At 43.6% G+C, this 22,407-nt stretch overlaps 2 protein-coding genes across 9 annotated transcripts in view; one reads left to right on the top strand and one right to left on the bottom strand.

Moving 5' to 3' along the window:
* Positions 1-22,407, bottom strand: part of BASP1 (brain abundant membrane attached signal protein 1) — a 92,231-nt gene that overhangs the window by 51,911 nt on the left and 17,913 nt on the right. For 2 of the 8 annotated variants that reach the window (XM_081517493.1, XM_081517494.1), the window contains exon 2: positions 6,464-6,551. The exons of 3 other annotated variants lie outside the window; for them this stretch is intronic. The gene's annotated coding sequence lies outside the window, so the exon portion shown is untranslated. Of the gene's footprint in view, positions 1-1,083; positions 1,284-1,592; positions 1,783-5,381; positions 5,430-6,463; positions 6,552-22,407 lie in introns of those variants that run through there. 3 more of the 8 variants (XM_081517496.1, XM_081517491.1, XM_081517492.1) reach the window with 3 other exon arrangements.
* The window catches only part of LOC145516353 (uncharacterized), a 51,432-nt gene continuing 30,967 nt past the window's right edge, over positions 1,943-22,407 (top strand). Inside the window, exons 1-3 of the mRNA XM_081517499.1 lie at positions 1,943-2,645; positions 3,025-3,246; positions 18,638-18,722. Coding sequence (XP_081373625.1) covers positions 2,599-2,645; positions 3,025-3,246; positions 18,638-18,722 — 354 coding nt within the window. The 5' untranslated portion in view covers positions 1,943-2,598. The remainder of the gene's footprint in view (positions 2,646-3,024; positions 3,247-18,637; positions 18,723-22,407) is intronic.

Consider the following 22,407-nt stretch of genomic DNA (forward strand, 5'->3'; position numbering starts at 1 on the left):
CCTTTGTTCCTGGGCTTGGGAAGGGAGTGGGTGGGTGGGTGATGGAGGGATCAGATGGGTCGGCCCGGGCCCTCCACACCCTGCTCTCCGGCGCATGCGCGAGGCCAAGACAAAGGAATAGGTAATTACAGTACGGATTCATTCATTTTGCCCGCAGTACTGAGGTCTGTGAGCCCCGGTTGTAATCCCTGCGAGGCTGATCCACACCCCTAGTGCAGGAAGACCACCTCTATGCTAGTGTTTGATTTTAACCTGCCGCAGATATGCTAGTGGCCTCGCGGCAGACCGAGGCGTGGTTGTCAATCCTGTTCAAGGTATTAAAAAATGCACCCGTGTGCGCTGCGTTATTTTAAGCAGGGTGAAAATTACACAGGCAAAGACTGTTCTCGGAGTTCGTTTCAAGGCGGAAATGTCTCTTGAGGAAGCAGATAAGGAGCCCAGCCAAGCGTTCGATGAATATTCATGAAAAGAATGCGGTTTGTAGCCACGCATTGTGTGTGCGCTAGGATCCAAGGATTCTGCAATTTTTATTCTTTGTGGACGGGGGTTGGAGGCGATTGGGCGAAGAAGGGGGAACAGGGGCCAGGCGTCGGGTTTCAGTGTTAGCGCTTGAGGCAAAACCTACTAAACCCCAAACCTTCGCTCCCGGGCGGGCTGGGCGGCAAGGGGCCGCGCGCTGTCAGGTTCAAGCTCACACCCTCCGGGCCAGGGCCGCCAGAGGAGGCGCCCAGCGCAGTCTCCGAACTGCGTGTTGGAGAAAAGGAAACGCTCAGATGGAGCCCACAGGTTAATGGCAAGGCAGCTCGGCCCCGTCCGGGGCTGGGGCTCTGATCGGCTCAGTGGTGCTTCGGGAGGCACGTTGTCGTGTGAACCTCGCGTTCCTCAGCCACCCCAAGCGATTCAGGAGTCCCAGCGGCCAAGGAAACCCATTTGCTGAACCAAAAAGCCACTTCCTTCCTTCCGATCACACCACGTCCCCCGCTATCCCTTCTCCCCCTTACACTCCCGCCCCACCCCACCCCCACCCTTCGTCTTCCACCCCCACCCTTCGTCTTCTGCCGCTGCGACCCCCGCACCCAGCACCTTCTTCCCGGCGGTGAGCCGCGCGGGTGACAGCCTCTCCCGCCAGACTCAGAAAACCGTCTCTTCGGGACTCAGTGTACCGCAAGGGCTTCACGTTCGGCAATCACTAGCAGCTTTCCTCCCGCTACCCACCACCAGCTCCGCTTAGCAGACTCACTAGCCCCCCATCCTCCCAGCCTCCCCACCCTGCGAGTGGCTGCAGCCACCCAGCTCGGGGGGCCGCCCCCCCATCTCCCCAGTTCCCCGCGGCGCTACGGAGCCCTCCCCGAGGGACGCCCCCCTCCCCCACGACCAGCGCCGTCTAATCGGGGGCCCCGCACCACTCCCCTCCCCACACCCCCCATCGCGGGCCGCGGCGCCGAGAGAACAAAGGGCCTTGGGGGGGTGGAGCGGGTGCAGCGGGGGAAAGAAAGGGGGTGGCGGTGGCGGGGGGGAAACGGAGGCCCCCGGGGTGGCCGGCACCCCGGGTCCGCGGCGGCTGCGGGGGCCACCGGGGCGCGCCTCCTTACCGGGTCTGGGTGCCTGTGGCCGCCCGAGGTGAACGCAGTGCCGCGGAGGGGCCTGGGTCGCTGGGCGTCGTCCGGCCGTGTGCCTGGCCACTACGCGGGAGGCTCTCTCCCCGGCTCGACGGCGGGGAGCCCGGAGCGAGGAGCGAGCTGTCGCGCTGCTGCCGCCGCCGCCCTCGCCGCTGCCGCTACTGCCCTCGCTGCCGCCGCCGCAGCCTCTGCATTTCTCGCGCGCGCGCTCCCCCTCCCCTTCCTGCCCTGCGCCCTCCCCCCGGGCGCCCGCCCGCCCCGCTCCCGCCCTCGCTCGCCCCGCCCACCGCGCGCCCCTCCCCTCCCCTCCTGCTCGGGGCCCCGCCCGCCTCCCGTCCTCTCCCCGCGGTCCCCCAGCCCCGCCCGCCCGGGTACCCCCGCCTCCCTTCTCCTCCAAAGGGCTGGTTCCCCTCCTCGCCCCCTTCGCTTCCCTCCCCATCCCCGGGCCCCTCCTGCCTTCCTAGCCCACTCCCAACCCACCTCTCCTCCACTCCTCTCCAGTCCCTGGCCCCCCATCTCCGTCGCCTCCCCTCCCCCGCAGCGCCGGCGATGTTTGGGGCACACACACACTCTCTCTCGCTCTCCAATGCGCCCCCTTCTCTCTCTGTCTATTCTGTTTGGAACGGTTGGGTAAGAAGGGCTCGGGCTCTCTCTCAGACCTTGAGGGGCCGCCTCGAGGTGGTGCCTGACGCCCCCTGCCCCCTGCTACCCTTTCTCAGCATCCCACCGGAACGCTCGCGACGTCCGGCTGAAATTCTGATACCTGGGCGGGCAGTGAGGTTGGGGGTGGGGAGTGACCTGGTGGCTCCCTTCGGCCCATCAGGACCGACGCCCGAGGGTGGACAGTGGTCTCCCAGGGCAGGCGCGTCTGGGCGGCGCCCGGGTGCACCGAGTGCGCTGCGCCCGGGCAGGCTGCGGCTTTGGACCAGCGCGGTGCGGAGGTCCAGCCGGCCAGGCGCGCGGCATCGCCCCTGCGAGGATGCTCTCAGGACTTGAGAGAAGAAGGAAGGAAGACCAGAGTCCTAGGCACGGAGCCGTCGGGTTTTTGTTTTTGTTGTTTTTTTGATGTCTGTGCTTTAACGGAGGCACCAGTTATCAGGAAGAGCGAGTTAGCCGAGACAAGCCGCGCAGTGCAAGCGCAGAAACGCACAGGTCAAAACCGTGGCCAACTACGGAGTGTGGGGTGTCCCGGGGGAGGGGGGCTGCCACTTTATCACAGGAATACAAAATCCACCAGGGTGGGGATATGTGCTCACCTTGCTTATCTGTTGGCGAGAAGCTAATGCGAAAAATAACGTAACAAGACATCGCTTACAACGGTAGCTCTTTTCATTAGACAAAAGCCAATTTTACCCTTCCTGCAAAACCCTTCTGAGGCTTTGGAACTTTCATTTGCGGCATTTAGGCGCCCTCTGGCGGTATCTGGATTGCTTTCCGGCTCGTTCACATCACAGCAAAGAAAACCAAAGTATGCTGCTGCCGCCTCTCCAAGATGGTTCTGCCCTCTTGACCTGGGCGAGGATTCGAGAATAGGAATGTTATCCAAAGCCAGAATGACACAGTGTAACCATACGTTACAAGGAGGCAGACGCCAAAGGCAAGTGCATCCGCATTCAAATGGAAAAAGGTAAGTCCATTTTCTATTAACAAGGAAAAATCTTAACAGAATTTAATTGCTATATTTAAATTAAGCTGGGTGACAGTGTCAACCCCATACAAGCCTCGAAGTTTTGCAGCGGAACAAGGCTCCGCCACTGTACTGATATTTACAGTTTATTTACAGTTTATGTGGGCCACACCAAATTAGACAAAGGCGTGAAAGCTGGAAATGTTCACCTATGAAAGCCAAAGGGGCAAGGGAATTTTGCTTTTTCATTTTTTTCTTTTGTCTGTTTCTCATTTAAATGAAATAACAAAGTGTGTGTGTGTGTGCACACACGTGTGCTCAGTCGCTAAGTCGTGTCCAACTCTTTGCGACCCTTGGACTGTAGCCCACCAGGCTCCTCTGTCCATGGAATTCTCCAGGCAAGAATACTGGAGTGGGTTGTCATTTCCTCCTTCAGGGGATCTTCCGGACCCAGGGATCAAACCCACATCTCCTGCAGCTCCTGGATTCACAGGAGGATTCTTTATCACTGAGCCAAAGAAGTAAATATGGTACAAAACCAGGGAAGCAAATTACAAATAAAAGCATTTTATTTATTTGAACATAAATGTTCAATAATTTTCTATGTTCAGTATATGTCCCTCATTCCAGCACATTATTTATGAAGTTAGATGTAGGGTTTCTTGGTCTCCTGTTTTGGACAGATAATTTTCTGATGGGGGTGGGGATTGGGTGGATCTGCCCAGCGTACTGTAGGTTGTTCATCATCATTACTGATCTCTATCCATCCACTAGTTACCAGGAATACACACAGAAACACACACACGTATCACCCCTACCACCACCACTTGTGACAACCAAAATGTCTCCAGACATTGCCAAATGTCCCCTGGGAGGCAAAAATCCCTCCAGCTTGAACACCACTGGGCTGTAATTGTTTTTGAACTGTTATGAGCAAGTCTTTTACATTTTAACCCTATTCAATTAAATGAGCATTTGCAATTTTATGCTCAAAATATGTACTGAATATATTTGTTAGGGTATCTGCATAGTTATTTCATTTAGCATTCAGCATTTATCCCTCTGGTCTTCCAGTCATGTAAACTCATCCCAAAATGAGTAAATATATATTCCTTTTGTGTTTGCGTGGTAAGTCTTTGGATGTTATCTTCTATCTTTTCCTTTTTCAATTAAAAAAAAAAAAAACCCTAACAATTAATGTTTGGTACTTTCAGTGCTCCTAGCTAAATTTTCATGATGGAGAAAACAAGCCTTTCAAAGGTGTGGTTAGAATATAGATCACAGGTTACCATAGAAACGGGAGGCAAAAGCTTACATCAATGAGACTTCAGGTCTCCTCAGTTTGGTCTTCCATTAGATTTGTGTTTATTTAAAAGATTTTTAAAGGAATTCTTCTTTAATGAAATAATGATGTAACTGGCTGATAGTGCTATTAATCTTAAGAATGGAAGCTTTTCCAGAATTTATAGATATGCACCATGTAGTACCCAACATGTTATATCCCAATACATTATAAAATCCAATTTGTTGATGTTTTTAGTTTCATTTTTAGTTGTTCATCTAACATCTTACATTTTTAAGATGCATGCTCTTGAAAGGTTGTTTTTGTTTTTTTTAAACCCACACTTAGGGAATTAATGACTAAGCAATTTAAAGCTCTGCAGTTCAGAAAATTGTTAACATAAACTACTATAGATGCCACTAGCTGTTGAGATTATAGACAAATTAACTTGTAATTAGATGTTAAAGGTGCAGTTTATGACAAGTGTAATTAATTTTCAACATTATATTCATGAAAATAAAAATTGCTTTACTCTCTAAAAGGAGTGAATAATTTTTAATAAAGCTAGACTTCCTGAGATGTAAAATGAATTTCACTGTCATTTTCAATTGCCTACATATTTTGCTTCAGTGAGGCATAACCTGCATTATGGAAATATTCATCAAAAAGATAAATGATTCAGTGACTACTCATTTTTACTAAAGGATTTGCTGTAGAATTGCTTGCAATGAAATGGACTCATGTCACCTAAATTAGTAGGCTTACAAAAACCTCAGTGTGTGTTCAGCTTTTCAAATCATATCTATTGTCATTGAGACATATAGGATAGATTATTATATAGACCTCATCTCACCTCCAAAGCTCACCCACAACTCCCCTCTTGGTACCTCTCATATCACCCACCAAGGCCAAGCACCTTCCCAGTTCCCAGCCTTTCCTCCTAAACAGTAAAAAGAGAATTACGATCCCAAGGAATACATGTGGACCAACATGAATGAAGCAAAAGCATGGTGACAGTCGTGTCACCCCACTGTTCCCCTAGCCACCTTTGCCTGATGTCATTTTGACAAGCTCTTGTTCAGGGCTACTGAATTAATGCAAACCCACAGAGACTTCTATAGAGAATGTGATCAATTCAGCAGGACAGCTAAGTACTGGGCGAAGGACCGAACTGCTGCAATTTGTTCACAAGATCTCTTCTATGAATTGCAAGCTAAAGGTTAGACAGGCAATATTACATATGAAAGTAGATAGCTTTTCTTTCTTAAATATATTAATAATTTGTAATCAAAGGAAAATTTGACATTTGCATATTTACCTCCTCTTTCTCCCTTTCTACCTCCCCCCACCGCACCCTCCACCACCGTTATGACAATCTCAGCCTTCACATAGCCAAGAAAGGACTTTGTGTCAGTCAGTCGTTCTCAAGCGAGGGCTCTTCTGAGTCCCAGAAGACATATAGCAATATCTCCAGGCTTTGAGGGAAACCCATAAGGGGGGATGTGCTACTAATAGGTAAAGATCAGGCATCTTTAGATTTAACTAATTTAACTAATTGATAAAGATTAGGGTTACTGCTAAACCTCCTACAATGCACACAGAACAGCCCCCATAACAGGCAGTTGCCCATCCTGAAATGTTAGTAACAGTGAGTGGAGAAACCTTGGTTTAACACCTGATTTTTCTGAAGAGCACTTGCTGCCTAAGGAACTATCTCTTGCTGTGGTTCAAGGTGTCAGTAGAGGCACCAGGTCTGGAGGTGCAAAGAATTAACAGATTTTTCTTTGAGCAGGGGCTGCATTGCACCCTGAGCCCCTTCATTGCCACCTTTTTTGGCTAGATCACAGATCTAGGCGGTGACTTCCAGAGGCGTGGCAAAGATTTTTAATTGCACTATATTACTACATGCTGAGTAAATGGAAGAAAACAACTTACCTGTTCCCCTGTTTCATGTTCCTCTTTATGTCCTGAAGAGGAGAGTTGGAAACCTGAGCCAACGTGTGTTTACCACGAAACAGTGGACCTGAAATGCAAGGAGCAACCTGGCCTTGGCACCACACTGGGAACATTTTTGCCCAAGATAAAAGACGGATAAAAAACAAATCTTATCCTCTACCTGAATAGTTCTCATTCCCAACTCCCTCCTCCCTTTCAGACAGGAATTTCCCCACCTATCCTGTAAATCCCAAAGCACTTTACCTACTCAGTAGCATTTTCTATGAAGAAAATACACAAAACTAGACATAGAAAATGTCAGCTACAAACTGGCACTTGCCAAGAGCATTGACAATCAGTGAACAACAAGGGCATTTGCCATTTGCAGAGATGGGCTTCCCTGGTGGCTCAGAGGGTAAAGCGTCTGCCTGCAATGCGGGAAACCTGGGTTCGATCCCTGGTTGGGAAGATGCCCTGGAGACGGGAATGGCTACCCACTCCAGTATCCTGGCCTGGAGAATTCCATGCACCATATAGTCAATGGGGTCACAAAGAGTCGGATACGACTGAGCAACTTTCACTTTCACGTTACAATCTCAATCCTTGCATCTCCTTGTATCTAGAAAAGCACTAAATCCCTTCACAGTGACATCAGATCCTCACTACTAGCAGAAAACCCTTTGTAAAATGAGTGCTTAATGGTTCTGAACTTGGCCTTCTCCAAAACCTTATCTATTGACCTTCCCCCACTACCTCTTTGGAGCAGTCTCTCAGAGCTATCTGAAGTGCTGCCCCCAGGCTGCAGTCCTCCTTTTGCCCCAAATAAAACTTAACTCGCAGCTCTCAAGTCGTGCATCTTTTTTCGTTGACAAAAACAAACCTATGGTTACCAAAGGGGAAAGGTGGTGGAGGTTTAGTCTCTCAGTCATGTCTGACTCTTTGCAACCCATGGACTGTGGCCCGCCAGGCTCCTCTGTCCATTAAAATCTCCAGGTAAGAATACTGGAGTGAGGGAAGATTTCCCTTCCCCAGGGGATCTTCCCCACCCAGGGATTGAACCTGGGTCTCCTGCAAATTGCAGGCAGATTCTTTACCATGTGAGCCACCAGAGAAGCCCCAAAGGGAAAAGGGGGGAGGGATAAATTAGGAGGTTAGGAGTAACAGATACCTACTACTGTTTATAAATATGAACTATATATACAAGGACCTACTATATAGTACAGGGAACTATACTCAGTATTTTGTAATAACCTATAAGGGAAAAGACTTTGAAAAAGAATGTGTGTGTGTGTGTGTATAACTGAATCTGCATACTGTATACTTTAAACTAACACAATACTGTAAACCAGCTTACTTCAATATAAATAAATAAAAGAAAATACATAACGCCAGTGATCAAAGGATGTTTGCCTCCCTAACCAGTGAGGGCTTTTTTCAAGCACTGCTTACCTGTTTCTACAGACACAGGGCAGGGGATTAGAGCAGAGGGACCTTAGTCTTGGGGAAATAGTCCTTAATTCTTTGGCTGCCCTTCCTCCATAATCACCCATTAAGCTCTTCAAATAACAAATGACTTTACAATGGCATAAAGAAAGAATGTTGTAGAGCACTTTTTCATATGGTTTCCCTTTTGAGTAAAAGAGACTATAGAGGTTCCAACATTAAGTATTGTGAAGCTTAAGACCAGCCCCATTTCTTGTTACCACCTGCTTCTCTCTCAGATCAAATACCCCAATGGTATTTTTACTTTTAACTCCAATGCAAGAAATAGTGCCCCAAATAAACTGGTTTTAAGTGTAAAGTAAGTTGCCAAGCAGAAGGCAGAGAATGCACTTTTTTTTTTTTTTATACTGTAAGTTAATAAAGCGATGCTGCTTTGCCTACTCCTCTAAGTGCAAATATTGTCAAATTCCAACATCTCCACAACTCTGCTCTTTGGATAGACTCCCCAAGACTTCCAAACAGAAACCATAACCCTCTTGCTTCTTAAGCTTAGAAATTTTCTACTCAGCAAAGTTCAACGTAATGTCAGAAAGAATGATTCCTCCCCAAACAGAAAAGCAAAATAGTAAGAAATAAGAAAGCCAAATTGCAAATGTATTCAAGAAAGAGCTGGCGAAAATGGTTGAGGATATCTAAAAACCAACCAACCACAAAAACAGCTATTGTATCAGTAGTTTTAATGGGACCCAAAAGTCATCTGTGAAAATGAGTGATGGGCCAGGATATTGGACACAGCAAGAAAAGCATGGTTCCTGTCTTAAAGCATCAGCATTTCTGGAGGACTTGGAACAAAAAGGAAAAGCAATCTCATTGTAGTAATTAAAAGACTCATGTGATCAAAATCAAACACAAGGAAAGATGTCAAAAACAACTCCTTAGGTGCCTAAAGTAAGTTCCTGAACGGTATAGAAAGTATTACTGTCCCTATATTATGCTATACATAAATACACAGGGAAGAGCTACAGGATTTCAACCCAAACTGTTCACTGTATCTTTCAGTGGGAGTCAGTGTCATTTCAGAGGTGGGGCAGAAGGTTACTCAGCTTTCTAATACCATGTTCTAAAGTTCTATATTGAATGACTGTTTTTACAGTGACCACTCATTACTTTGGGAATCACGATGTATAATTTTGTACACTGCTCAGGAGACCTGGGCTAAGAAATCACTACTTGGAAACTGCCTTCTCATCAGCTTTCCTGGCACTCTGTATTTTAACACCATACTACTGTTTCTTGCATCTCTCTGCTTCTTCACCTTTAAATTAGTGGCTCGGTTTGGATGAAGAACGTGGCCTCAGCCTTGGCATTCTCCTTTGGGCTGCTGGCCGAGGTCCCTGGGGTGCCCTAATCCAGTCCACTTCTAATGCAGATAACTGCCTCCCACTCCCATATTCTGAGATGGGGATTTCATTAATAGGAGGGACAAGATTTTAGTCTATAGTTAGTGCCTGCCACTCCATCCATGTAGTAACTTCATTTTTGTATTTGCATAATCAAAACAGAGTTCTGTTTTCTATAGAACATTGTTTGTTATGTCTTCCTAGGTGTATCAGTGAACTTCTAGTACACAGCGTTGTTGCTGAATCAAAATCACCTGAGCATTTTATCTTCTATTGAAGACTGGTTATCTCCTTTCTGCTAATAATGCTGCGGTGACAGTTTTGAACACACGGTTCTCATCTTTTAAAGTATTTCCTCAGTTTCAGTTTCTAGAAAGAGGACCCATAAATTGACACTATGCTGATTTTTGTGGTTTTGTCCTCCAATAAGATTAAACAAATTTGGTGCAACCAAAAGAACCTTAGAGAACCTACCTCTCCAGAGCTCCAATGCCAAAGCATTTTATAACTTTTCATAGGTGCGAAATGGTTTTAAGTTGCATATTAATTATGGACGAGATTAGACTGTTTTCCCAATGTCGACTCATTGCTTGGATTTCATTTGATGTCACAGTCTCAGTCTCTTGTGAAAAGGTTAATATCAATTCTATGGATAAAGTCTATTAGTTATTGTTCATCCTATTAATCTTTTTTTTTTTCAATGGGAAAATTGATTGCATTTTTACAGAGCCGGTCTCTTTGACATCTGTTGAAACCCACCAGAATATGACTGGGAGACATTGTCCATCTCAGTGATTGAGTTGATAAGCTCGGCTTTTAGGTGATAAATGGTATCAAATCCTAATTTTGCCTTCACTTTCTAGCCTTGCAGTCCTTCTTGTCTTTTAGTCTTTTCATCTGGAAGATGGGAAAATTACCAACTTCACTGGACTGTTCTGAAAATTATATGAGAAAATGAATGTAAAACTCTTAGACAGTTCAGAAAATGTGTTCTAAGGAAGCTAATTTTGTAGCCCCACCAATATGACTTTTGAGGATGAGATAAAATAACAAGACAAATAATGAATCAGGGAAGACGGGAGGGCTCAGAAAACCATAACGGAAGGCCTGAAGTATGTTGCTATGTTTGCACAAAGAATTTAGCTCTAAGTTTCTTGGCAGCCAAGAGAAAAAAAAATCAAAATATTATGGACTATTAATTTTTCTGATAAGGGAAGACATTCAAGTGTGTCAGAAAGAACAACACTTCCTAGCAGTCAGCTTAAGAATGTATTGCTATATCCCTTTCTGTAAAAGATACTCAATTTCTTAAAGAAAAATTTTCAACAGTGACTTTTACTGGAAATACGACAATTTTCTCATGAGGCCATTTATTGTGTCAATCTGCAAATGCAGAAACCATCTTAGTATAATTCTGCTAAAACGTTTTTATGAAAAGAAGAAAAAGAATGAGGTCCAGACCAGCAACTGTGGCTGGAGCACATAGACAGATTCTCCACGTGCGTGGAGGGCATAGGAAGGGAGTAGGAAGAGTCTCCTTGGACGGGGCACAGTGTCCATTGTGGGAGCAAGGTCGATTCAAAACATGTGTCCACCCTCACTCCAGGCTCTGGTGCCGCCTCTCCCCTTCAGTCTCAGGCAGAAGTTTTCAACTTGGGACTCCAGGCTCCTAGGAGACTAAGGGGTGGCCATCCAGGAACTCTTCACCCCTGCCCCTTGGCTCAGTACAGTTCAATCACTCAGTCGTGTCCCACTATTTGTGACCCCATGGACTGTAGCACGCCAGGCTTCCCTGTCCATCACCAACTCTTGGAGTTTACTCAAACTCATGTCCATCGAGTCAGTGATGCCATCCAACCATCTCATCCTTTATCATCCCCTTCTCTTCCTGCCTTTGATCTTTCCCAGCATCAGGGTCTTTTCAAATGAGTCAGTTCTTCTCATCAGGTAGTCAAAACACTGGAGCTTCAGCTTCAGCATCAGTCCTTCCAATGAATATTCAGGACTGATTTCCTTTAAGACTGACTGGTTTGATCTCCTTGCAGTCCAAGAGACTCTCAAGAGTCTTCTCCAACACCATAGTTCAAAAGCATCAATTCTTTGCCTCTCAACTTTCTTTATGGTCCAACTCTCACATCCACACATGACTACTGGAAAAACCATAGCTTTGACTAGATGGACCTTTGTTGGCAAAGAATGTCTCAGCTTCTTAATATGCTGTCTAGTTTTGTCATAGCTTTTCTTCCAAGGAACAAACATCTTTTAATTTCATGGCTGCAGTCGCCATCTGCAGTGATTTTGGAGCCCAAGAAAATAAAGTCTGTCACCGTTTCCACTGTTTCCCCATCTAGTTGCTTGAAGTGATAGGACCAGATGCCATGATCTTAGTTTTTTAAACATTTAGTTTTAAGCCAGCATTTTCACTCTCCTCTTTCACTTTCATCAAGAGGCTCTTTAGTTCCTCTTCGCTTTCTGCCATAAGGGTTGTGTCATCTGCGTATGCTGAGTTATTGATATTTCTCCCTGCAATCTTGATTCCAGCTTGTGCTTCATCCAGCCCAGCATTTCACACGATGTACTCCACATATATGTTAAATAAGCAGGGTGACTGTATATAGCCTTGAGGTACTCCTTTCCCAATTTGGAACCAGTCCATTGTTCCATATCCAGTTCTATTGCTTCTTGACCTGCATACAGGTTTTTCAGGAGGCAAGTAAGGTAGTCTGGTATTCCCATCTCGAAGAATTTTCCACAGTTTGTTGTGATCCATACAGTGAAAGGCTTTGGCATAGTCAATAAAGCAGAAATAGATGTTTTTCTGGAACTCTCTTGCTTTTTCAATGATCCAGTGGATGTTGTCAATTTGATCTCTGGTTTCTCTGCCTTTTCTAAAACCAGCTTGAACATCTGGAAGTTCACGGTTCACGTATTGTTGAAGCCTGGCTTGGAGAATTTTGAGCATTACTTTACTACTGTGTGAGATGAGTGCAATTGTGCGGTAATTTGAGCATTCTTTGGCATTGCCTTTCTTTGGGATTGGAATGAAAACCGACTTTTTCCAGTCCTGTGGCCACTGCTGAGTTTTCCAAATTTGCTGACATATAGAGTGCAGCAGTTTCACAGCATCTTCTTTTAGGATTTGAAATAGCTCAGCTGGAATTTCATCACCTCCACTCTGGCTGCTTCTTACTAAATGCCAGATATTTTGGTGTGAAGATGGCTCAGATGGTAAAGAGTCCACCTGCAACACAGGAGATCCGGGTTCCATCCCTGGGCGGGGAAGATACCCTGGTGAAGGAAATGGCAACCCACTCCAGTATTCTTGCCTGAGAAATCCCACGGACAGAGGAGCCTACCAGGCTATATAGCCCAGGGGGTTGCAAAGAGCTGGACATGACTGAGCAACTAACACGCTTTCACACTTAAGTAAAAGCTGAGGTGCAAAAATCGACTTCTCAAGTATTGTATTGACTGAAAAATAATAAGAAAATATTTGTATTTTAAGGTTTTCTTTTTCTTCTTTTAAATTTAAGACCCTGGCTTGTATTTTGGCCCAGGGAGGGCTCCCCCAGGTCTGCCTGAAGGAATGCTGTGGAAGTCTGGAGATGGACACCCTTCCAACGTGGCTTGCTGCAGACCCTAGCTGAGCGCAGAGATGGGAGGGTAGGGCAGAGCCCTGAGGGCTGAGAAAAGCAGGGTTGGCCTAAAGGACATGTGTAACTGCTGCTAGGAAATACCACCCACTGCATAAAAGTGTATGCTACGATGTTTCGTACAGTTATTAACTGATCATCTCAAAGGGATTGATACTTTTTTAAAGGTAAATTAAAGACTGAAGTTAAACCTGGAATCCCTGTCTTTAAAAATATACAATCTAGGGAATTCCCTGCTGGTCCAGGGGTTAAGACTCCATGCTTCCACTGCAGGGACTCAATCCCTGCTCAGGGATTAAGATCCTGCACGCTATATGGTATGGCCAGAAAAGCTAAGCAAAATAAATTAAAAAGCATATTAAAACTACTTTAAAAATTAAATGTTTTAAAAAACAAAAATAATCTAATGGAGAAGCTTGTAAGGCCCTCCTAGAAAGGGCCAGAATAGTAACTATTTTGGGTTTTGCAACCATGAGATTTCTGTCTGCCACTGGGACTCCGCCATATCAAAGGAAAGCAGCCACACAGACCATGAAGACAAATGGACATGGCTGTGGCCCAATAAAACCTTATTTACAAAAACACATCGGCAGGTCAGCTTTGACACAAGATCAGCAGTTTGTCCAACCCCGGTATACGTCATTAATAATTTCCTCCCACTAAAATCACCAATCACTATCTTTTCTTTTCACTGGGATAAACTCTACCCATTCTTTTTAAGTCTCCATGTCCATTCAGGTGTTTTTTTTATCCACTCAAAACATTTATGAATGACTGAATGACCTATGAAATGATGAAAATTTGCATTTAATCCTGATCTTCATTAAAAGGGGCTTACACTCCCTTCTGGGATTCATTTTATCTTAATCTCATTAATTTCACATTTATTATTCCCATAATGGAAATAAAGCTTGAAATATTTATCAGTCTAGTCCAGAATTGTCTCCTTGTAAAGAAGCAAAATGGAAGAAAAGAAAGCAAATGAAACCAGCCAACTAGAAGAAAAGATAACACACTAGGGAAATAAAATAATAGACATAATAAATACCAGACAGTGCAGGACATTTTTCTGAAAGGAACATTTTTAATATACAATAAAATGTTTTTCTTTCAAGATATAGGGTATCAGATGAATTCTAGTTAAATAAATAGATGCAGATCCCTTTCAATTCATCTTAGATTTATTCCTGGAGATTGTAGTTTATAATTTTGAGTCTGAATTGAAATCTTACTCTATCATTAAATGTTGAGAACTGCTCAAAGGTTTAAATCTAGTTCAAATCTAAAATGCAGTTGAAACAACCTTTTGGGAATCTGTCTTTTTAAATCACTTCACCTTTAGAGCTGAAGGAAGCCATGTAACCCAGGAATGCCCAGCCAACACCGCCTTCCACATCCAGCTGGGCACTGTTAATCAGTCAATATCAATCAATCATGACATTCTTTCCCTGGGCAAAAAATTCTTTGTTACACTATACCCAAGATGCCACTGTCAATTAGGTCTTACCCCAAGGCTGAAATGTAATTGTCATCTCTAATGTATTCCAGCCCCTCACTTTACAAATTAGGAAGCCATAAGATTAAAGCATCTTTCCAAGTGCTAAGCATAATTCTTATCAACTTAGTGCCTTTTCTGGGGCTTCCCTGGTGGCTCAGACAGTAAAGAATCTGCCTGAAATGCTGGAGACCCAGGTTTGATCCCTGGGTTGGGAAGATCTCCTGGAGAAGGGAACATCAACCCACTCCAGTATTCTTGCCTGAAGAATTCCATGGACAGAGGAGCCTGGTGGGCTACAGTCCATGGGGTCGTACAGAGTTGGGCATGACTGAGCTCTCACTTTCTAGTGCCTTTTCTACTTCTGTCTTCCAAATACCAGATTACCCAGAGACCAGGGTTGGGTGGGAGTTGCCATTCTTGCAATATGAATTCATATGTAAACTAAACATTTATCAAGCACCTACTAAATGCCAGGAACTCTGCCAGAGTGCTGAGAATTTAGCAATAAACAAGGCTGGTGAAGTCCTTGTAGACACAAAGCATACAAACAAAACCTTGAGAAGTTTTATTGTGATGGGAAGCAGAGAAATGCAGCACTAGCTAGAGAGAATTTGGAAGTAAGGAAAGGGTTTTGTGTGTGTGTGTGTGTGTGTTTTTCAATGACAGCTATTGGAGCATGGGTATGTGTGAAGGAAATATACAAAGAATGTAGAGGAATGAGGGGTTAATTATAGTTGCTAAGTCCTTGGGAGGGCAAGAGGTATTTGGATTTGGAGAATAAAAAGGGGATGAGCTGACCTTTATAGGAAGAGGTTATTTTGCTCAAAAATAGCAGGAAGAATGGTAAAGAACATGGGGTAACATTTCCACATTAAACTTACATACAAAAGTCTTTTCGCTTTCAAACTTAAGTTACAGGAGGGTGGCGATTCTTGTCCGTTTCATTCACTGTTATAAGCCTAGTATGTAGGACATTGTTTAGTACACATTATGTATGTGCTCAGTCACTCGGTTTTGTCCGTAACTCTTTGGACTGTAGCTTGCCAGGTTCCTCTGTCCATGGAAACTTTCCAGGCCAAGAATACTGGAGCGGGTCACCATTTCCTCCTCCAGGGGATCTTCCTGACCCAGGGATCAAACCTGAGTCTCTTGCATCTCCTACATTGGCAGGCGGATTCTTTACCACTGCACCATCTGGCGTTGTTGTTGTTCAGTGGCTAAGTCCTGTCGAACTCTTTGCAACCCCATGGACTGCAATATGCCAAGCTCCTCTGCCCTTCACTATCTCCTGGAGTTTGCTCAAATTCATGTAGAATTTGATTCAGTAGAAATAGATACTATCTATTTCATCCTCTAATACCCTATTCTCCTTTGGCCTTCAATCCTTCCCAGCATCAGGGTCTTTTCCAATGAGTCAGCTCTGCACATCATGTGGCCAAAGTATTGTAGCTTCAGCTTCAGCATCAGTCCTTCCAATAAATATTCAGGACTGATTTCCTTTAAGATTGACTGGTTTGATCTTCTTGCTGTCCAAGAGACTCTCAAGAGTCTTCTCCAGCCCCACAGTTTAAAAGCATCAATTCTTCAGCGCTCAGCCTTCTTTACGGTCCAACTCTCACATCCATATATGACTACTAGAAAAACCATAGTGTTGACTAGACGGACATTTGTCAGCAAAGTGATGTCTCTGCTTTTTAATATGCTGTCTAGATTTGTCATAGCTCCCCTTTCAAGGAGCAAGTGTGTTTTAATGTCATGGCTTCAGTCACTGTCCACAGTGATTTTGGAGACCAAGGAAATAAAATTTGTCACTGTTTCCACTTTGCCCTCTTCTATTTGCCATGAAGCCACCTGGCATTCAAGGAAAAGTACTGCAGAACACTTGTTTTACCAAAGCTGATTTTCCAAATGACCACAAGATGGCAGGCTTATGCCAAGAAAATACTGTCACCGGGTTGGCTAATTTCCATAATGTGATAAATGCTAAACCCAGGGAAGTGGTAGCTTTTTAATGAATATTTGAATAAACCGAAAAATAGTTTCCAGTAGTGAGATGTGTATGAACTTGTTTTCACAAGTACTTACTTGACAGACAAGAATTTATGTAGCCATTAGAAAGGAAATAAAATGCAAAGATTGGCTAGGTACCCAGGAGTTTAAGATATACTTCTGGTGATGGGAAACTATTTCCTCTTAAGATTACATCCCCTTAAAACAATAACACTTAACTGCCCCAGCTGTTCCTCGAATTTGGCAAATTTAGAGTCACGTGGTAAATGTAAAACTCTACAGAATCCCCAAAAGGAAACAGATCCTCTTTGAGACCACCTAAGCTGTCTGAAATCTAGGTTTTAGAATCTGAGTTTAATTTGTAGAAATAACATTAGATTGGCCCTTTTGTAAAGAAATCTCTTGGTGTTATTCCTCGTAGGTAATACCTTAACGTTTTCTTTTTCTTTCCCAACTACCTCCTAGAATAATAACGTACAAGGGAAAATTGTTTCTTGTTTTGAAAAAGCTGCATACAGGATTTGATTCTCACATTTCTGCATTATGAGGTCCTCCACATTGTGTTTTTGTCTTTTTTTGCTGATTTTGTTTTGTCTGTGGTGGGTTGTATTCCTCCAAAAATATTTGCTGCTCGCCCTGAAGAACGATTGGACTTCTCCACCCACAGGGAGCAGGCCTGGACATGTGATTTGAGATGTGTTTCCATGAAATAGGACTTTCCACGTGGCACAGTCATAAAGAATTCACCTGCCAGTGCAGGAAATGCAAGAGACACCTGCAGGTTCAATCCGTGAGTCTGGAAGAGCCCCTGAGCAGGAAATGGCCACCCATTCCAGTGTTCTTGCCTGGAAATCCCATGGACAGAGGAGCCTGGTGGGCTACAGTCCATGGGGTTGCAAAGAGTCGGACATGACCGACTGAGCAACTGAGCACGCACACACACACACACACACACACACACACACATTCCACGAAATAGAATAAAACCTCCCTGACACATGCAGATCAGGAGTGACCATGTGACTAGCTTTGGCCATTCAGTGGAGGGGAGAAGTGACATGTGTCATTGAATAGAAATTTTGAGAACTGGCTCCTTGTTTACCAGCCCTCCTCTCTCATCACCTGAAACTACCAGTATCCACCACCCAGTAGCTGCCCTACCTTGGGTCCGTAGTGAAACAGTCCCACGATGGACATGTATATGAATAAAAAATAAATGTGTGTTGTCATAATCCTTTGAGATCTATTTTTATCTGGGGGCTATTTTTTTAACCTGCAGCATAACTTAATCTAAATTGACTGATACAATATCTTATATGGTAGTTATAAACATAAGTGAACAAATACCTAAAAAATGCTTAGCCTTGTGTGTGGTGGATATTAAGCAATGAATAAATGTTAAGTTATTCATTAGTATCATTGATCATTTCCATTCATCCACTTTACCTACCACATTCATGATAAAAACACCCTTAGGTCTTATCTAAGTTGCATTAGAAGGTTTTGGCATCGTTGTGAGATTTAAAATGAGATTTAGAGTCCAATAAAAAGACTTGGGCTTCCCTAGTGGCTCAGACGGTAAAGAAGCTGCCTGCAATGCAGGAGACCCAGGTTCCATCCCTGGGTCAGGAAGACCCCCTGGAGAAGGGAACGGCTAACCCACTTCAGTATTCTTGCCTGGGAGATCCCATGGACAGAGGAGCCTGGCGTGCTACAGTCCATGGGGTCGCAAAGAGTCAGATATGACTGAAACGTTTTTTACTTGAAGAGTGATGGAAAGTATGAGCAATTAAGTACCATCCGTGGCTCCATGGAATGCACATACTCAAGAATATTTATTGAACAACTAGTGTTAATTTCCCTGGTGTTGCTACTCTGCCTTTACAGCTTGTTAATCAGAAGGTACTCATTTCTCTCTTTTTTTTAAATTAAAGTATATTTTATTTGTTACCATTCATTCAACACTTTGTATCGTTGTTGAGAATCTACTGCTGTACTAGATAAATTCTGTGAATACAGAAATAATTTTAAAGAAACATGTGGTTTCTACCCTCATGCCCTCTTAGGGTTCACAGTCTGGTGAAGGGGATGAACAGTAACTGAATATCTTAGTCAGCTCAAGCTGACTATAGACCAAATGGTAAAATAACAGACATTTATTTTCTCACAGGTCTAGAGGCTGGAAAGTCCATATCAAGCCAGCAAATTCAGTATCTGGTGAGGACCGTCTTCCTGGCTTGCAAATGGCTAATAAGGTACACATTTCTTTGACTGCTAGGTACATTCAATGAAAACAAATTACTCAACCTAAGATATTCTGATTTTAAAATTCCATTTCATTAAATAATTTTGTTCTCTTCCCTTCTGTTCTTGGCATCAAGGAAAGGAAGGGACATCTCCCCTACTGGCCCCAGGGCACAGTAACAAAGCAACATCTATTTGGTGCCAAATTAAAATTATTTTTACAACCCCTTGATGTTTCTGCAAGAATGCATTCTAATGTCCCAAAGAATACAGATTTACTTTCCAGTTGGTGACAACTTAGTGTTCTTAATACAGCTTTCAGTGTGTGCCTCTTAAGCCAACTTGCTGAGTCATGTAGATTCTAACCTGCAGTTTCTGCTGATTCTTTCAACCCAGATCGAGTATCACAAATTCCACCCTATCACACAATTCACAACAATACTTCTTCAACTAGTCCTTTTAATGAAAAACAAAATGGTTTAAACTATAATTCTTTCCCAGAAGGACTGGAAAGTCTGCTTACCCTATAGACCCTTCAAAGATCCAGAACTTCAAGGTAGAAGATACCCAAAGGCAGGGGACACTGCAGGGGTTTGGTTGACAGTCTCTGTGTAAAACAAATGTACCCCCAACTTCCCTCCCAACTATTCAACCGAGGCAACCACCTCCAAGCTCCCTGCCCCCAGCCTTGACTGGAAACTTGCTCTAGAGAAACCGACTGCAAGGTGGATGGACCTAAGAATGTGTCATACAGAGTGAAGTGAGTCAGAAAGAGAAAAATAAATATTGCATATTAACACATTATGTAAAATTTAGAAAAATGGTACAGATGAACCTATTTCCAAAGCAAGGAATAGAGAGGCAGACACTGAGAATGGATGGATGGACCCAGAGTGAAAGAAGGAGGATGAGATAAGTTGGGAGATTTTAACTGACATATACACACTACTGTATCTAAGACAAATAACTAGCAGGAAGCTTTTATATAACACAAGGAGCTCAGCCCGGTGCTCTGTGATGACCTACATGGGTGGGAATGGGGATGTGGGGGTGGAGAGGTCCAAGAGGGAGGGAATATATGTACACATATAACTGATTTACTTATTATACAGCAAAAACCAACACAGCATTGTAAGTCAAAATGAAGCAAAAGTGTTAGTTTCTTAGTCATGTCTAACTCTTTGCAACTCCATAGACTATAGCCCACCAGGCTCCTCTGTCCATTAAGTTCTCCAGGCAAAAATACTGGAGTGGGTAGCCATTCCCTTCTCCAGGGGGTCTTCTCGACCCAGGGACTGAACCCAGGTGTCCTGCACTGCAGGCAGATTCTTTACTGTTTGAGCCATCAGGAAAACCCTACCTACTATACCCCAATTTAAAAAGAAAAGAAGCACCAGTCTAATGGTTAATGATGAGCACCAGAAAGAGGATGAGGCATAGGCCTGAAAGTAGGGGAATTAACTAAGAGTCAGCCTAATCATGGTAGACTACTCAGCCCACTTCCTCACAACTTGACGCCAGAAACATTTCTCAGAACGTGGTTCCTGCTGTATTTTCCTGTTACCAGAAAATAACATCTCCCCACCCACCCAGTAGGAGACTGGAGGCTTCTCTGGAGAAATGGCTCCCTAATGAAAAGACCAGTTGGCCCTCTAGCCAAAATTTTAGTTAGACGTAATTGTGAAGCCTGCAGTTCTAACCACACAGAGAGCTTGCAAATTGTTTTCAAGTCTCTTAGTCTTAACTACAAAAGGACAGCCAAAGATTGCCAGATATTTAAGAAAATTTGTACATGAATTAGAGGAGATGGTAGAAAGGATTCCAGGGAATATAGAGACAATGCAGGAAACAGATGTGTGTGTGTGTGTGTGTGTGTGTGTGTGTGTGTGTGTGTGTGTACCATCAGAGCTATTAGAGAAGAGAGTTTGTTCATAAAATAACAAATATCAAAGAGCAAGAGAGATTTCTTGAGAATTTAGAAAAAATTTAACTAAGATATAAATTTCAGTAAGAAGGTTACAATATCATATGGAGCAAATTCTAGAAAGTAAAGCAAAAATATTAAGAAATAGAAAGACAGATCTGGAACATAAGGCCCAACATTTCTGAAATTTGAGAAACAGAACTAAAAGGAAGAAATTGTCAAAGTGTTTATAGAAAGTCTTCCCCAGGCCTGAGGATCACAAGTCTTGAAATGAAAAAGGCACACTGAATGCCAAGTACAATGAATGAAAAGATCACAACAAAGCAGACTTTTGAAATTCTCCAAGGATAAAGAAAAGATGCTAAAGCCATCCAGAGAGGAAAGACACCAACGGAATCAGGAATAAGAATGAAAACACCAGAAGTAAAAGATAAAAAATTTTAAATTCTAAAGGAAAATTGTTCTCAATCTAGGATTTTATATCCAGCCAATCTATCCACCAAAAGTAAGAGTAGAATAGACATTTTCAAACTTTAAGGATCCCAGCAGAATGAGGGCCAATACCAAAGAAAAGTGGGTCATGGCACCAAAAAAGAAAATGTTCAGCATAGGAAAGAAAGGGAAGTCCTAGTGGAACAACAGTGCTGCCAGTTCAGTCAGCAACTGGCCCAGATTAGATCAGGTGAACAGAATCTGTGGGAGGAAGTTTTCCTAGCAAAACCTGAACTGAAAGATTATGTGTTGCATTTGAGAATTTGGAAAATAATACTGACAAACATGTTCTATGAGAGCATTTGGAAATAAAATGAATGATAGTTTCAGAGACAACAAAATGAAGATGAATAACTTTCCCATCATCAGTCGGTAAAGCTGAATTCCAACCCAACAAGTCTAGTTCCAAACTACACACTAAACTGCTACAAAGTGTAATCAGTGAAATTGTTCATAAATACCTTCACGTGATGCATATTTCCTTTTGAGTTGCCAAACCACCTAGCTCTATAAGTTTCCCAGGCTTCTGCTCCAAAATTTGTGAATTAGAAAATAAGCCAATTTTTGTTTACTGGTAGAGAGTAACTGAAGCCTCCGCCAATTCTATGCACTGCACAGCTCATAAATTGACACATTAAAAAGTAATGATTAGAATATACAAAGGACTGAGATCAGTGTCCTAAAAGGGGCAGTAAGATGTTGGCAGTTGGAAAATAGCATTAAATATGGGAATGATGGATGACCAGCACTGCATGGGATATGTGTTGAACATAGCCTTAGAATATTGGAGACTGTATCAGTTTTCTGTGGCTAACTTAAAAAGTGACCACAAATCTGGTGGGTTAAAACAACAGAAAGAGGAATTTCTGGCATCCCAGTGGTTAGGACTCCATGTTTCCACTGAAGGAGGCATGGGTTCAGTCCTTGCTTGGGGAACAAGATCCTATAAGCTATATGCTATGGCCAAAATATGTATTTTTTAAAAAGTCCATAAAAATAAGTAAAACATAAGTACATAAAATAGAAATGTATTCTCTCCCAGCTCTGTAGGCCAGGAGTCCATAATCAAGGTGTTGCCAGGGCCACATGCCCTCTGCAGACTCTAGGAAAGAACCTTTCCTCACTTGTTCCGGTTTCTGAGAGACACCAGCATTCCCTGCCCTATGGCCACACCCCTCCAGTCACTGCTCTCATCTTCACATCACCTTCTCTGTATGCCTTTCCCATGTATATCTTTCATAACGACACTTGCCACCGGATTTAGAACCCACAGAGATAAT

The sequence above is a fragment of the Giraffa tippelskirchi genome, chromosome 8 (genome assembly GCF_054371585.1).
Source record: "Giraffa tippelskirchi isolate mGirTip1 chromosome 8, T2T-mGirTip1v1.2.pri, whole genome shotgun sequence".
Classification (NCBI taxonomy): Eukaryota; Metazoa; Chordata; class Mammalia; order Artiodactyla; family Giraffidae; genus Giraffa; species Giraffa tippelskirchi.